General features: G+C 46.8%; 1 protein-coding gene across 12 annotated transcripts in view; it reads left to right on the top strand.

The window, feature by feature from the left end:
• The window catches only part of TCP11 (t-complex 11), a 64,927-nt gene extending 48,161 nt beyond the window's left edge, over nt 1-16,766 (top strand). For 4 of the 12 annotated variants that reach the window (XM_064597493.1, XM_064597492.1, XM_064597494.1 and 1 more), the window contains 7 exons: nt 5,029-5,149; nt 12,233-12,453; nt 13,405-13,541; nt 13,792-14,009; nt 14,102-14,283; nt 15,069-15,232; nt 15,948-16,765. In XM_064597493.1, coding sequence (XP_064453563.1) covers nt 5,029-5,149; nt 12,233-12,453; nt 13,405-13,541; nt 13,792-14,009; nt 14,102-14,283; nt 15,069-15,232; nt 15,948-16,180 — 1,276 coding nt within the window. In that variant the 3' untranslated portion in view covers nt 16,181-16,765. The other 8 variants (XM_064597496.1, XM_064597497.1, XM_054505827.2 and 5 more) reach the window with 6 other exon arrangements.
• Nucleotides 16,767-17,361: the final 595 nt, after the last annotated feature.

Here is a 17,361-nt window from a genome sequence, read left to right as displayed (position 1 = left end):
TTTCCCATTTTATTCATCCTGGTATAGCTATTTAGAACTAATGGCTTCTGACCAGACTCGGAGCATTTTTATTTAATAATCTAATTTATAGTCAATAAAACTGGGGGAAAAAATACAGTGTTTGAATATAAACCTTAAGAAGGCGCAACAAGTTAAATAGAAGAGTAATAATTATGAGTATTAGAGGGTCAAGAAGCAAATGTTATTTAACTAGTGAATAAGCCAAAGTAATTATTGTTGGAATGTTCACTTTGCGAGCCCCTGTTAATAATAAAATACCAGGAGGGTGGATTTTAGATCTTCTCGGATAGATGTGGAGGAAGTAGTGTGTGGTAGCTAGCTATTGTTGCCATCAAATTATTCCAGAACTTAACAGCTGAACCAGTGTTCGTTATCTCACAGTTTCTGTGGGTCAGAGATCCGGGCTCAGTTTCACGGTGTCTCCCGCTCTAGTTGTAGTCAGTGTGTTGAGTGCTCATCAGAGCCTCCCTCAGCTCCGGGCCACATGGCAGCTGGCTTCCCTCACTCAGAGTGAGTGAGAAAATCAGGGTGTGAGAGATGGTGCCCAAGACAGAACCCACAGACTATCTGTTACCTCATCTCCGAAGTGATCCCAGCACCTCGGCTACCTTCTGTTCGCTGGAAGGTAGACGACTGCGCCCACACTCCGAGAGATGAGATTACACCAGTGTGAATATCAGAACTCCTAGGTCTTTGGGGTCATCCTATCGGCTGCCTGCCTCATAGCTCCTTCCAGTTACTCTTTTAAATGACCACAGATGATAAAATATGAATTTTCTTTTTTTAAAAAAAGATTTTATTTATTTGAGAGTGAGTGAGTGAGAGAGAGAGTATGAGCAGGGAGGGAGAGGCAGAAGGAGAAGGAGAAGCAGATTCCTTGCTGAGCAGGGAGCCCCATGAGGGGCTCCATCCCAGGACCCTGGGATCATGACCTGAGCCGAAGGCAGACGCTTAACCAACTGAGCCACCCAGGCACCCCCATAAGTCAGTTTAATTTATGAATCAGGATCAGAACTCTTGATAAATAATGCTCTCCCACCTCCATCAAGCTTCGCTTTGATTCTTAGTTATATTGACATCATAGCAAGTGAGAACCATTTGGGAAGTGTGAATTGAATGGCTCTGCTGGTTTATTGGCAGTTAAATGGGTAAATTCAATGTCAGATTTTAAAAACCGTTCTAATTTCCCACCAATAGATAAATGAGGGCAGCTTGTGATCAGTTTCCTTAACTGCTTTTGTGATCCGGCAGCCTCAGGGACTCTCTTACTCAAGTGCCGTTCTCTACGGTGCGCACTTCCCCTCCTCTTCGTGCTCTGATTTGCCCTTGCCTGGTGCCAAGCACAGCTTCTGTGGGACCAGGTTTTCCCCAAAACCCACATGTCCTAACATCTCTCTCACTGCTTAGATATGTTTGGGACGACAGAAGAGGAGAAACCATTGAAACTGGGAGAGTGAAGATCTGCTAAAGGGGCAGTAGCGAGGGAGCTGGGGGGCGGGTAGAAGCCACGAGAGAGGGAGAAATGAAGCAGGAGAAATAGTACCAGTCAGAGCTGGGTTTTCACGTAAGGTCATGCAGAATTTATATCAGGAAAAAGGTTGAAATAGAGTTTGACATGACTCATTTTTGGCAATTGGCTCTCTGTGCATAGGATGGTGTTAATAACAATCGTCCACCCTGAAGGGAAATCGCATGTTTGGGCATTCATTCATCAGGCGTATATTGAGTCCTTATGTGGCAGGCAAAATGCTGAGTGCTGAGGATGGATGGAGCTGTAGCTATAGCTAAACAACATGCCGTCATCACTGTCAGAAGTTTCTATAGGGAGGACAGTTGAATAACAGAAGACACTGATCAGTTGACTCATAGTTCTGTGTATAGTTTCATGAGAGTGCTCAGTTGCTTAAGGAGGGTCAGAGAAGATCTGCCTACAGAGGAAGACTTGAGTCGAGTCTTAGAGGAGGAATAAGTGCTGCCCAGATGGTCTAGGTGGGAAAGAATGTTCCCGGCAGAGGAAACTATGTCAGAGGCAAGAATATGGTATGTTCTTTACAGGTACCTTGGTGTGGCTGGATACAAGATATGAGATAGAAGGAGATAAACTGGAAAAGGAGGCAGAGCAATGTCTGGAGGGGTCCCATAAGTGGTTTATGTTGCTGGTGAGGGGAAGCCCCAAAAGGTCTTTACCCGAGCATGGCATCATGGTCATAACTGCATTTCAGAAGTCCTTGATTTTAGAATGAATTGGTGAAGAACAGATAAAAAAGGGACAAGACTGAAGGCAGGGTGACCAGGGAATGGACTATTGCAGTAGGCCAGGTAAGAGATGATGGGAGGAAGGGATGGATTCCAGAGGCATTTAAGAAGCACAATTGATGGAACTTGGAGATGGATTGGATAGATAGGATGAGGAGAAAAGAGTTGAGAACAATTCTAGTACACCTTAGACCATTGGACAGATTATAGTAGTTACCTCTGATGATTGAGAGTGGTGTGTTGGGAGAGGAACTTTGACTTTTTGTTTTATTCATCTTCTTATTGCTTGTTTTTTGTTTGTTTTACATGGAGCATGCATTACTATATTTTTACCTGAAGCATGCATTACTGTATTTTTTTAAGGGGGGATGTTTAATTCAAGAAAACCAGTAGCTGCTTGGCAATGACTAGGTCTAACCTCAGACTTTTCAAATGGTTCTTTTTCTCTTATGAGTCTCACTGCAGGTTAGGGTCATCATTTAAATAAACTTTGAGAGGAAAATTAATTCCTGTCATTTCCTTTTTTAAATTTAAATTTAAAATGAATACACATTTTTTTAAAGTAGTTTTGTTTTACAGAAAAAATGATTGGAAAGTACAGAGCTCCCACACAGCCCATCCTCTGCGGCACACAGATTCCACTGTTGTTTATATCTTGTAATCGTGAGGTCATTTGTTAGAGTTGATGATCTAGTATTAATACACTATTATTAACTCCAGTCCATAGTGTACATTGGGGTTCATTTTTTGTATATTCTTTGGGTTTTGAAAAATGTATAATGTCATGTGTTCACCATTTTTGTATCATACACAGTGATACAGACTGATCTCACTGCCCTAAAAATCCCCTGTGCTCTACTTGTTCACCCTTTTCTCCCTGCCCCACGATTCCTTGGCAACCACTGATCTTTTTACTGTCTCCATTGGTTTCCAGAATGTCCTGTAATTGGAATCATACAATATGTAGCCTTTTCAGATTGGCTCCCTTCATTTAGCAATATGCGTTCAAGAGTCTTTCATGTCTTTTGGGGCTTGATAGCTCATTTCTTTTTAATGCCGAGTAATATCCCATTGTCCAGATGTACCACGGTTTATTTGTCCACTCACAGGATGACATCTTGGTTGCTCCAAGTTTCGGCAATTATGAATAAAGCTGCTATAAACCTCCCTGTGCGAGTTTTTGTGCGGACACAAGTTTTCAACTCATTTGCTTAAATACAAAGGACAGCTGATGGATCATATATGACAAGAGTATGTTTCGTTTTGTGAGAAGCTGCCATACTGTTTTCCAGAGTGGCTGTACCATTTTGCATTCCCACCAGCAATGCATGGAAGTTCCTAGAGTTGCTCCACAGCCTTGGCAGCATTTGGTGGTGTCAGTATTTTGGATTGGGGCATTCTCATAGATATTGATGGGTATGTCATTGTTATTTTAATTTGCAGCTCCCTAATGACCTGATGTTGAGCGTCTTTTCATATGCTTATTTGCCATCTGTGTGATGACTTTTGTGAGGTGTCTGTTCAGATCTTTCCCCATTTTAAAATTGGGTTCTGTTCTTGTTGAGTTTTAAGAGTTCTTTGTATATTTTGGATACTAGTTTTTTTTTTTTTTTTAAGATTTTATTTATTAGAGCGAGTGTGAGCACAAGCAGGGTGAGTGGCAGTGGGAGAGGGAGAAGCAGACTCCCCTCTGAGCAGGGAGCCCCAATGTGGGACTCCATCCCAGGACCCCGGGATTGTGACCTGAGCCAAAGGTAGATGCTCAACTGACTGAGCCACCCAGGCGCCCCATGGATTCTAGTTCTTTATCAGATATATGTTCTGCAAAGATTGTGCTTTGTCTTTTCATCTCTTAACAGTGTCTGTCACAGAGCACAAGTTTTTAATTTTAATGGAGTCCAGTTTACCAATTTTTCTTTTCATGGATCATCATGGTTTTGGTGTTGTATCTAAAAGGTCATTGCCAAACCCAAGGTCACCTAGTTTTCTCCTATGTTATCTTCTGTGGTATCTATTTTTTACATTTAGGTCTGTGATCCATTTGTGTAAGGTATAAGGTCTGTGTCTAGATACATTTTTTTGCATGTGGAGGTCCAGTTTTTCCAGCACCACATGCTGAAGAGACTATCCTTTCTAAATTGAATTGCCTTTGCTTCTTTTTTTTTTTTTTTTTTTTTTTTTTAGAAGAAGAAATGACTGATCTTTCTGGCCTCCTTGACTGGCTACCTGGTAATGCCCCTGAGATTGGGACTACAGGGGGAACAGGTTTGGAAGGGGAAGATACTGAATTGAGTTTTAGATCTGCTGATTTAAGAAATACCTATGGATATTCGAGTATTATCAAAGAAGGAAAATCCTTTTCTAGATTTTAGGAGTGTGAGAAAATAAAAGATCCTTTTGTTCATTGCTGTATGTATGCATAAATGGAAACTAAGTCACATACTATCTAGGCTAGATGCAAATTGGTGCTACAGCTGGCCTGATCTCCCTGGAGAGTTCTTCCTGCTGCAGAGGGAGGGCTGCTTGGAATCATGAGCAGCCCTTCTGAGAGCTTTTACTGATGCTCTTGACATCCAAGTCTGACCCCAGCTTGTTCAACTTTGTCACAGCCCAAACACAGTTCCTGGCCTTTCCTGTCAGTATGATGGTCTTTTGTCATATCAAATGCTGTTTGTTTGGGCCTTAGGAGATAATGACCTTCTAACAGTTTTTGGGTAAAGAAAGTAATTTGCTCATTTAAACCTCTTACAGTTTGGAAGGCAAGGTCAAGGAGACAATGCACAATGCCTTTTGGGACCATCTCAAAGAGCAATTGTCAGCTACTCCCCCAGACTTCAGTTGTGCTCTTGAACTTCTGAAAGAAATTAAAGAGGTGAGTGACCTACCTTCCACCTGTAGATGTAAGTTTCCTAGACACCCCCAAGGTCATTGGAATGTCAGTGGCTAACAGATCCTAACTGAACATGGTCCAGGAATCAGTCAGAGTCTAATTCGTCGACAGAAATCATACGGTAGTTTCAACAAGGAAGTTTTAATACAAAAATTATTATACCATGGAACTGACGAAACAAGAGCTTTGAACTAGTAAGAAGCAAAACTCTAAAGTAGATGAAAATATCAGATGGAAGGAGACTACACCATATCCCTAGGGCTGAGAGAGAAGACGCGAGGACCCGGGGCGGGCATGGCTGTGCCGGGGAGGCCGTGTGTGCTGCTGACCACCGTGCAGGGGCCGGGGGCTGGGGCAGCTGCCCATGCGGGAGGAACCTGGCCCTGGACAAGGAGCCGCTTGCTCTGCAGGAGCCAGCTACTGGCCAAGCCGCACACCCATACTGCCTCATGCCAAGTGAGTATTCCAGAAGCAGGAAGAGAAGCTCTTGCCTCTTGTGATGTCTTTGTAGTATGTGGTGGGCACAACCTAAGCTGAGCCCCCCCCCCCAGTGATCCACACCTTTGTATGATCCTCTGTCCTTGAGCGTGGACGAGATCTGTGACTTGCCTCTAAGCAGTATGCAAGCGTGCTGGCGTGTTGCGCCCAGAAATACATCTCACCGTGTAAGACCCCTGTCTTAGCAGAACGGAGAAACCCCCTTGCCGGCCTTGAAGAAGCAGACGGCTATGCAGTGAATGGCCTCTGGAGAGGGGCAGGGGGCAGGGAAATGCAGCTGGCCCCTAGGATCTGAGGGCAGCATCCACCCGTCAAGTCTACAGCTGTAAGGAAACGAATTCTGCCAGCGATTTGAGTGAGCTTGGTAGCCGAGTCCTCCCCAGTCAAGCCTCCAAATGAGAATGTAGCCCAGCCCACACCTTGACTGCAGCCCTGTGAGACCCCGAGCAGAGGGCCCAGTTAAACTGCGGCTGGGCTCCTGCCCCACAGAAATTGTGAGATAAAAAAGAAATGTGTGTGCTGTTGGAAGGCTCTAAGTTTATGGGAATTTGTTATGCAGCCCAGAAGACTAATAGTGCCCTCTACAGATGAAGCTTAGCAATTGTGCCACCTGGGGAAGGAAAAATATTTAAAGGACTTACTCCATTTCTCAGAGCAGAGAAGAGAATGATGGATTTGGAACTGAGAGACAATGAATTGGTAACTGTCACATTCCCCTCCTTTGGCTGCTTAGCTTCCGTACACACCCGTCCACACACATTTCAATTTTTGAAAAAAATCTCTATTTCTACCTGCTAAGATACAGTTGTCTTACAAGTTCTCGTTCTTTCCATAAAATGAGGAGACTCACAGCTCCAACAGCTACTGTGCCGGTTGCTATCAAACTCAGTCACGGTGCCGCTGAATATTGTTACTTAAGGCCTAATTGTAAAGTTAACTGCCAACAACCAATCTGTAAAATAATAGTGGGAAGAGAAGGAGAGAAGAAGAAAATGGGCAGCATAGACAAATAAACCCGTGCCTGTGACAGGCAAAGAGAAAACTTACAGTCTTTGTTTCTGTACTTGGTCACATGGCTGTGGTGGATCTGCATGGCTTCCTTCTACTGTTCATTCCATATTTCCCTTGTCCTGAGCCCGAGCCTCAGCTGATTGGGTTTCTTTATATGCCGAAGTGACTCAAACCTTCACTGCCAAAGAGTCTGAGTCCTTCAGCATTTTGCTGCTGTTGTATGTTTGCTGTGGTTTCCCAGTAACCTTTATCATTGGGTGTGGAAGTACTGAGAGGAACCTCAGAATCTTCTTGCCTTCATTGTGTAGCATCAACCTGGTTTCTCCGTACTCAGGATCATTTTCTCTAGCCACTAGAATAACTCCTTTTTCACCCTATTGGTTCAGTGGTATAAGGAGCCCAAAATGACCAGGTTCAGTCTCATCTTGTCATTCACTGGGACCAATGCAAGCATTCCTCCCAAATCGGCGGAGCCTAAAGTTGGCAGGATGGGCAACAGAAATTCTGCAGGTAGGTTATTAGGTATAAAAGTAAAAGGAACCAGTCCTACTTCCAGCCCTTGATAGCCAGGACCATGTTTTCTGGCTTTGGGAAATGACACCATATAATGGTCTTTGATTCAAAGAATATATTGCATCTTATAAGGCATAACCTCTTCCCTTCAGGATATAGTCCCTCAACTCATGCTGTAATCAAGCCTTCAATAAGCCATTCTGCTTTTCAGTTAAGGCCTGTTGTTTCAAGGGGTATGTGGGTATGAACCCATTGCTGCACTTCCTTTGCTCTGAAATGCTCCGTGATCAGATGCAATGGTATGGGACATGCCAGGACCAGGACAGTGGGTAAGGCATTCTGTAAGTACACAGATGTTGGTGCTCATTAGAGGCATCGCAGACAGAGAAGACATATCCACATCCAGAATATGTGTCCGTTCCAGTGAGGGTGAGTTTGCCCCCTCCACGATGGAAGAGGTTCAAAGAAATCATCTGCCACCAGGTGGCTGGCTCATCCTCCCTGGGGAATGGCATCTTATTTGGGCTTAGTTGTTTATATCTTTTAGGATTTTTAAAATTGTAAACATACATAACAAAATTTTTACCATGTTAATGATTTTCTTTTTAAAGTAGCCTCCATGCCCAATGTGGGGCTTGAACTCACGACCCTGAGATCAAGAGTTGCATGCTCTACCAACTGAGCCAGCCGGGCGCCCCACCATTTTAATCATTTCTAAGTGTTAAAATTCAGTGGCATTAAGTACATTCACAACGTTGTGCGACCATCACACTATCATTTCCAGAATGTTCTTATCTTCCCAAGCAGAAACTGTACCCATTACCAGTAACTCTTCATTCCCCTCCTCTCCAGTGTCTGGTATCCTCTGTTATACTTTGTGTGTTTGGCTACCCCAGCTACCTCATATAAAGGGAATCATAAGATATTTGTCCTTTTGTATGTGGCAGATTTCACTTTAGCATAATGTTTTCAAGGTTCGTCCATGTTGTGAGCATGGGTCAGAATTTCATTCCTTTTTATAGCCCAGTAAAATTCCATTGTATGGATACATTGTATGGATATACTGCATTTTGTTTATCCATTCATCTGTTGATGGGCATTTGTGTTGTTTTCACATTTTGGCTATTGCAAGTAGTACTGCTATGAACACTCGTGTACAAGATTGTGTTTGAACACCTGTTTTCTGCTCTTTGGGGCACATACCCAGGGGTGGCATTGCTGAGTTTGAGAAGCCACTAAACTGTTTTCCACAGTGGCCACACCACTGTACATTCCCACCAGCAGGGTGTGAGGTCCTAGCTTTCCCACATTTTCCCCAGTGCTGCTTTCCTTTTCTCATTATAGCCATCTTGGTGGGTGTGAAGAGGAATCTCACTGTGGTTTGGATCCGCATGACCCTGATGGCTAATGGTGCTGAGTGTCTTTCCCTGTGCTTAGTGCCCAAGTTCTGGGTTGTCTTTGGAGAAAGGTTGACTCAAGTACTTTGTCCATTTTTAAATGGGGTTGTTTGTCTTTTGTTGTTGAGTTGTAAGAGTTCTTTATGTATTCTGGACAGTAGCCCCTTCTTAGGTAAGTGATTTGCAAATATATTCTCCCATTCTGTGGGTAGTCTCTTCACCCTCTTGATAGTGTCCTGTGCACAAAAGTTTTGCTCCTGATGAAGTCCAGTTGATCTAGCCTGTTCCTTCTACCTTTGGTGCCCTGTCTTGCCAAATCCAGGATTATGAAGATTTATCCCTTTATTTTCTTCTAAGAGTTTTAGAATTTTAGCTCTTCTGTTTAAGTCCTTGATCCATTTTGAGTTATTTTTTTTTTAAGATTTTATTTATTTATTTTACAGAGAGAGAGAGAGAGCACAAGCAGGGGAAGAGGCAGGCAGAGGGAGAGGGAGAAACAGGCTTCCCGCTGAGTGGGGAACCCGATGCGGTGCTTGATCCCAGGACTCTGGGATCATGACCTGAGCCAGAGGCAGAGGCTTAGCCCACTAAGCCACCCAGGTGCCCCAAGTTAATTTTTTTTTTTTAAAGATTTTATTTATTTATTTGACAGAGAGAGACACAGCGAGAGAGGGAACACAAGCAGGGGGAGTGGGAGAGGGAGAAGCCCGGGGAGTGGGAGAGGGAGAAGCAGGCTTCCCGCTGAGCAGGGAGCCCGATGTGGGGCTCAATCCCATCTGGGATCATGACCTGAGCCGAAGGCAGACGCTTTAACAACTGAGCCACCCAGGCACCCCCTAATTTTTTTTTTAAGATTTTATTTAAGAGAGAGAACACGAGCGCGGGGTGGGGGTGGGGTGGGGGAGAGGGGCAAGCCGACTCTTTGCTGAGCAGGGAGCCTGATGCAGGGCTTGATCCCGGGACCCTGAGATCATGACCTGAGCTGAAGGCAGACGCTTAACCAACTGAGCCACCCAGGCGCCCCAAGTTAAAATTTTTATAAGGTGTAAGGTAAGGGTCCAACTTAATTTTTTTAAAGATTTATTTATTTATTAGAGAGTGGGGGAGGGTCAGAAGGAGAAGGAGAAAGATTTTTTTTTTTTTAAGATTTTATTGAGAGAGAGAAAGAGACAGAGCATGAGGTGGGGGGAAGAGGGAGAAACAGACTCCCCACTGAGCAGGGAACTTGATGCGGGGCTCGATCCCAGGACCCTGAGATCATGACCTGAGCCAAAGGCAGATGTTTAACCAACTGAACCACCCAGGCACCCTGAGAGAAAGAGTCTTAAGCAGACTCTGCTCTCAGTGCAGAAATCTCATGACCCTGAGATCACGACCTGAGTCAGATGCTCAACTGACCCATCCAGGTGCCCCCTGATTTCATTCTTTTACTTGTGGATACCCAATTTCCTCAGCACCATTTATTGAAGAGACTGTCCTTTTTCCATTGAATGGTCTTGACATTGTTTTCAAGTATTATTTGATCACATCTCCAGGTTTTATTTCTGGGCTCTCTATTGTATTCTGCTCTGTAGGTCTGTCCTATCACAGTATGTGTTTGGTCTCCTGTAGGCCATTTCATCTGGTGATAGAGTGCTGTGGGACAGGCCTCATCTTATGGTTAAGTGGGGCAGACAACACCTAGTTCCTCATGGGAAGCTCAGGCCACGCGGCCACCCCGTATCCTACGGTGAGATGTTTACTTCTGCAAAAGCCCAGGAACAAGCCAGAAACCATTTCTCAAAAGGCAAATAGTGATTTGCGGAAGAGGGCATAGATCTGCCCTAAAGTCCTAGAGGTCTTGCTGTGATGCTGTCTTGGCACCTGCCAAAGGCTGTTACGGCACCCTTACTTGCCGGGGACACGGTAAGTGTCACTGAACCTGCTGGGTCGCATGGCCCAAATGGCATCCCAGCTTATATGCGGCCTGGACTCGCTGCTCTTGGCTCTGGTTCCCACCTGAAACCAGAAGCCTTATGAGTGACCCTAAATGAGTGTTGCAGGAGCAAACTCAAACGTGGTATGTGTTGCCTCAGAAATCCAGAAAGGCCTATGAGCGTTGTGCGTCCTTTTTCATGGTGGGTGGTTTGAGGTTCAGCGAGTTGTCTTTCACCTGGGAGGGAAAAGCTTGACAAGGTGCAGACCACTGAAGCTCTAGCACCTTCACTGAGGCCACAGGCCGCTGACATTTGTGGGGCTTATCTGCCATCCTGTAGTTTGCACGTTTTCCTAAGACATCAAAAGTACTTGCTACACGTGCTCGTCAGGTCCAACGGGGATAGGGCCTTTTGAGTCAAACCTCACCCACGGTACCGGTTTCGTATGAGTCAGGGTCCGGTCAGGAGAAGGACGCCACAGTAATTCGAGCCGAGCCAAGCAAAGCCGCGGTGCCGCGGGGCTGTGCCGCGGAGGAGCTCAGCAGAGCCAGGCGGGAAGACCTCTTGGCTGCGCAGTCTCTCTTTAGCACCCTCTGCTAACAAAACTTACCGTTGGGCCAGCCAGCAAAGGAAAAACAGTTCAAGGGCCTGGTCCTGTTTCCGTGGGCCCTGAAGGGTGCAGTCGGTGCTAAGAGCCTCCAGCCGATAACTGGCATAGTTTACCATTTTCGGTAGAGAGCGTGGAGAAGCTAAATAGCTGGGCATCTTGCTCTGACAACACACTCTTCATTGAACCCCACTCCTCAGCCCCCCCGCCCACGTTCTGTATGTTACGGAGGCACAGAGAAGAATAAGAGTGTCTCTCTTCACAGGGAAATCACGTTTTGGGGTTAATAGGCTATTTCCAGAGCCTCTTAACTGTTCGTTGGCCTATTTCTTCCTTGCTCTTTGAAGTAAAATCATCTAAAAAAAAAAAATGCCCGCATAGGGCACCAGGGTGGCCCAGTCAGTTAAGCGTCTGACTGGGTTTCGGCTCAGGTCGTGATCTCAGGGTCTTGAGATCGAGCCCTTTGTCGGGCTCCCTGCTCAGTGCAAAGTCTGCTTGAGATCCTCTCTCTCCCTCTCCCTCTGCCCCTCTCCCCACAACATGAGCGCTCGCACTCTCTCAAAGAAATAAAGCCCACTTTTTAAAAATTAAGATCTCTCAGGGCGCCTGGGTGGCTCAGTTGTTACGCGTCTGCCTTCAGCTCGGGTCATGATCCTGGAGTCCTGGGATCGAGTCCCACATCGGGCTCCCTGCTCAGCGGGAAGCCTGCTTCTCCCTCTCCCACTCCCCCTGCTTGTGTTCCCTCTCTCGCTGTGTCTCTCTCTGTCAAATAAATAAAATCTTTAAAAAAAAGTAAATAAATAAAATTAAGAGTCTCTCATCACCATGTGACGTGTATTTTATATTGATTGTACTTTGCATTTCTTTTATCCACACTCCTTGATGTTACTTGTCTCTCCATTCTGCCTAGAAAATGATGCACCGCAGCTGTATTGATCCCCTAAAGCCTCGAACTCTCATCGGCCTCTCAACAAAGATAAATAATATTTTCTGGAAAATTTAGGGACCCCACTTCTTGGTCCCTAAAAGACAGGCTGATGTCTTTGGCTAAAGGGGTTGTGCATTAGAGAAGGTTTGGGGCTCCACACAGAAAGCCCCCCCTTTGACTTTCTCTCCTGGGCAGATCCTGCTCTCACTGCTCTTACCGCGCCAGAGCCGCCTACGGAGTGAGATTGAAGAAGCGCTGGACACGGAGCTCCTCGGGCGGAAAGCAGAACACGGGGCCCTCAATGTCCCTCTTGTCTCTAAGTACATTCTTGACATGATGACTCTGCTGTGCGCACCAGTTCGAGACGAAGCCGTGCAGAAGCTAGAGAACATTACAGACCCTGTTCGGTTACTGAGGTGCGAGACTTGACTGCCGTCCCTCGAACTGGCCTCAGCCCCTGGGCCAGACACTCCATTATAGCCCCGTCTTGGCTGGGTCTTCCCCTACTGAAGGCCTGACCAGTCCTCTCCGTGCTGGCCTACTAGCTTTTTCCCCTTTCTCCCAAAGATGGCCTTAGTTTGGTTGGGCCTCCTATGTAACATCATATTATAAAACATTGTGTGATCCTTCCAAGGAGTTCAAACATCCTTTCCCCAGATTTTCTTATTGCAGTTTACACAGTGTGAGGGGACAGGGATGGGAGGTTATCCCTATTTAATAGTTGGAGAAACCAAGACCCAGAAAGTTTAAAAAAAAAAAAAGAAAACGAAAAGAATGGAAGAGAGTGATTGGTGCAGAAATTGCTTCAGATACGTCGTCACCTGTAGTCCCCCTTCCCAGAAAGGCTCATCAGCCTGCTGGTGTGTGTTTCCTCTTGCTGACTCTGCCTTTGAAAAAGGATGATAGAATGAGCGTGTGGAGAGAGAGCTAGCCTGGAGGCTTCGAGGTCCAGAGACTTCTCTGTTCCTCACTGGGCCATTCACTTACTCTGGGCCTGGGGTCCTGAGTCCTCTCAGTCACAGTGCCGTTTTTTGTAAATTTAGAAGATGGGACTAATTTTTTTTTTTTAAAGGTTTTATTTATTAGAGAGAGAGAGAATGCATGAGTGGGGGGAGGGGCAGGCAGAGGGAGAAGCAGGCTCCCTGGTGAGCAGGGAGCCCGACTCGGGGCTTGGTCCCAGGACCCTGGAACCATGACCTGAACTGAAGGCAGATGCTTCACCACCTGAGCCACCCAGGCGCCCCGGAGGTGGGACTCATTTTCAAGCTCCTCCTCCCTCTGGAACACAGTGATTTAATGACACTTTCTGTAGGGGCCCCTTTCACTAGATTTCCTTTCATAGTATATTTTATTTTCTCTTATGTCAGAGGGATCTTCCAGGTTCTGGGCCTGATGAAAATGGACATGCTGAACTATACTATCCAGAGCCTTCAACCCCACCTGCAGGAACATTCCATCCAGCATGAACGGGCGACATTCCAGGAACTCCTCAATAAACAGCCAAGTATGTAAACAACCGGAGGTCCAGAGTGAGAAGATGGGACCTTGTGTGGGTCTGACTTCTGTGATGTTAGAGAGTACTCAGTCTCTTGGGAACAGAAAGTTTCTTCCTCAGGAAGGGGGAGGGAGAAGGAAGAGTTATCTAAGACCAAAGCATTTATTTATTGACCGGGAGCAGATCGTGAAAAGAACCTTAGTCTTGAAGCTTTAGGGAGGCGGATGCTGCAGATGCTTGCCCGCTCTTCCTGTCCTAGGCCTCCTTGACCACACCACCAAGTGGCTGACCCAAGCGGCTGCAGACCTCACCACGCCACTTCCGACTTGCCTGGACGCGTCCGACTCCGCCACTGTGGCCTGCTCCTCTCCAAACGAGGCAGTCGGCAGCCCAGAGCCCCTCAGCCCTACGATGGTGCTGTCCCAGGGGTTCCTGAACCTCCTTCTCTGGGACCCTGCAAATGAAGAGTTCCCTGAGGTAGGCCCAAGGAGGGCATCGCCTTGTTTTGTGTCTGGGACCTCCATCTGGACCGGCTCCTCCTGACAGCCTCTTCTTCCCCGCTTCCCCAGACGCTGCTGATGGACAGGACCCGGCTGCAGGAGCTGGAGTCCCAGTTGCACCAGTTGACCGTCCTGGCCTCAGTTTTGCTGGTGGCCAGCAGTTTCTCTGGCAGTGTTTTGTTCGGCTCACCTCAGTTTGTGGATAAGCTGAAACGCGTAACCAAAAACCTGATGAAGGAGTTTGACTCCAGGTGAGCTGCGTAGAGCTTTTCTAGAGAGAGAGTAACGGGTGGTAGGAAGACAGAGCTGGGTAACGAGTGATTGCTTACATTCCACCGCAGGCCACAAAGACTGGAACCATCCACAGGGATCGTTGATGTCTTTCCATAATGGTCTTAAGACTTGTGACAAAGAAAAGTAAAGCTTTCCTCCAAAAAGAGTAGTATGGAGGATAGTTTACTACAAAATGAGTCATGATCTTGTTTTCTACAAAGCAATCATTCTCTCCTTGAGGGGATGCCTGCCAGTGGACTGGTCTTAGGTATATCCAGGAGTTGATTAGTCAGTCAGTGATGTTCATTGAACATCTGTGTGCAGGGTGTCACACCAGAGGAAAAAAGGAATCAGAAGGCCAGGTTTGTCACTGTAATTGGTGACAGGACAAATGACCATGACCAAATGACCAAGAAAGTCTTAAAAATGTACATGCACATATATACATAAATTCCATGGGGCTGAAGAATTGAGTGGATACCAAACTCTTGTCCAGAGTTGATTTTATAGTTTATCTTGTTTTCTAAGAAGTAGAACATGGTGTCATATATAGAGAATAGTCGGAATCTGGAGCATAACAGTGAAGATACTGAGCCTACCCGCTGGGTCCTGCTGCTGCCAGGGACTGGGGTGAGGGCAGGAGGGTGGCTGGGAGTCTCCCTCTCCCTCAAGTGGGCCCAGCTTCTGGCATGCGGCTTCCCTGGCTCTGGGCCTCTGCCAGGGCCATCTGCTGGGTACCAGCCTACTCTCCTTCATGGTCTAGGCCTGAAGAGGCTATGCAGACTGTGAGTGAACAGGTGTCTCAGGAAATCCATCAAAGCCTCAAGAACATGGGCCTGGCTGCTCTGAGCAGTGACAACGCAGCATCTCTGATAGGACAGCTCCAGAACATTGCCAAGAAGGAGAACTGTGTCCGCAACGTCATTGGTGAGCATGCCTGTGGGGGTGGTGAGAACGTTTTGGGGAGAGGTAGATCCCATCCCTGGAAGTCAGTTACTGAACCATTTAACAATAAAAAGCAGGATCATTGGGCAAGTCACTGTTTAGGCTTTAGTTTTTTTCAAAATGCTGCATTGAAAATATATTCCTTTCAGTTTAAAGACTGATTCTGGTTCTAAGGAAGGTTTGCACCCAGGAATTCATGACTTCTGGGTAGGACATCCTGTTTACCTAATCTGGTTAAGTCATCCCTGGACTTCTGGGTCATTTTCTGACTATAGTCCGAGACATGACATCTACCTCCAACCTCCCAGCAACAAGAAGCTGATGCTAAAGCAGCTGGAGGACATGTTCCCACAGCAAGGACTCATCCCTGTTGGAATGGAGGGCATGAACTTGACCTTGCTCTTAACTTCAGCCATCCAAAGGATCGGCCTAAGATCCTCATGTTAGATACTCACCAGGATCTACTGGGGGAGGCTTAAGTCATCTTTTGAACAGTCAGAAATTTACTAGCCCACTCATTTGTGATCTTTGCTTTGTCCTTGGGAGCTAGATAGCAGCCCCCTTCGCGAACAAAACATATGTCCTTATCTCCAGGTGGGTGGGCTAATAAATATCTTGGTTGACTTAGAACTTGAGTGAGTAGAGTGGAGGGACCGTGCGGCTCCCTGAAAATTGTTTGCTTCTTCCCCGCTCACAGATCAGCGGATCCATTTGTTTCTCAAATGCTGTCTGGTCCTCGGTGTGCAGCGATCCCTGTTAGACCTCCCCGGAGGCCTTACTGTCATTGAAGCAGAACTGGCAGAACTGGGCCAAAAGTTTGTCAGCCTAACGCATCACAATCAGGAGGTGTTTGGCCCCTACTACACAGAGATCCTAAAAACCCTCATCCCTCCAGCCCAGGCCCTGGAAACCGAGGTGGAGTCTCTGTGAATGTACCGGCTCCAAGCCTGGCCCGTCGGACCCAGGAGAGAGCTCGGCATTCTCCTGGGGTGACCTCACCAGTGAAACATCAGAGCAGGAAGCCTCCTCCCCTCCCGTAGCCGGTACACCAGGGCTGAAGTGAGCAGCATGTCAGCACCAACTGGCCCAAACTCATTCACTAATAAACTTCTGAACTGCAAGCAAACCTCCACTCTTCCTGTGCCGTGGCTGTGTCTGGGCCCTGTGCTCTGGGCCCCTAACTAGCCAAGAAGCCAAAAGACCCCCAGTCTGCCCCCACGGGCTAGGTGCTCACTTCAGCATGCAGAGCTGAGAAGCCAAGACACCTGGGTGCTAGCATTATTTCTCTAAGGGTAAAGCATTTCTCTGAGGGCTCCGAGAAGCCTGTAGAACTATCCAAAGTGTGAGTAGAAGGGCTTCTCTGGAAGTCAGAATTTCGTTTTGTCCAGTTCAGCTTGGGTTTGGGCATGGTCGAAAAAAGTTCTTAGAAACTTCACTTCTAGGACCAAATTCCCCTGAAGGTTTCAAATGATACAGCAGGCAATCAGGAAATAGTAAGAGCCTCAGCTGCTGCTTCTGTGGCCGGGGCTGCAGCGGGGGTGGGGGTGGGGGGCGGTGGGCAAACTGAGGCCACGGGGCTGTTTGCTGTGAGCAAGTGTTCTGTAGAGGGCACGCCTCCGAGTTCATGGGATTTCTCTCTCCAGGAGTTGGAGGGGAGGCTTGGACTATTTGGTCAGTGACTGACTTGCATCAAGTCTCTTGTTGGTCCTGTTCTCCCGCTGCGTGAGCTTCCTGTTCCCTCATCTCTAAGCTTAGACACCCCGCTTTGACAGAGGCGACGTGGGCATTTAGAGGTGGTGCAGCGGCCATCCTTCTTCCCCTTTCCAGTCCGGGGCTCTGGTGGCAGTTGGAGTTGTGAGCTCCTGTTGGCATCACAAACGAGAGAGGTTCTGGGAAGGGCCCAGGCTCGCCTCCTGGCACGTAGAGATCCAGCCCATCCTCCTCAGGCTGACTGCCGCAGACCAGCCCAACCTCGTACAGCAAAATGAGGAAAATGTTCCACTTAGATTTGGCCCTTTTTAAATAATGGACAAGAGAAAATGAACATTCACTATGTGCTCTCAAGGTAATGGGAAGAGAAACAATGTTCTCACCATTTTGGGAATGGAGGG

Source organism: Mirounga angustirostris, unplaced genomic scaffold, assembly GCF_029215605.1.
Source record: "Mirounga angustirostris isolate CCGP_5_RB_7025 unplaced genomic scaffold, mMirAng1.0.hap1 SCAF_8, whole genome shotgun sequence".
NCBI lineage: Eukaryota > Metazoa > Chordata > Mammalia > Carnivora > Phocidae > Mirounga > Mirounga angustirostris.
Note: the sequence above shows the minus strand (reverse complement) of the source record. Positions and strands in the feature narration are given on the sequence as shown.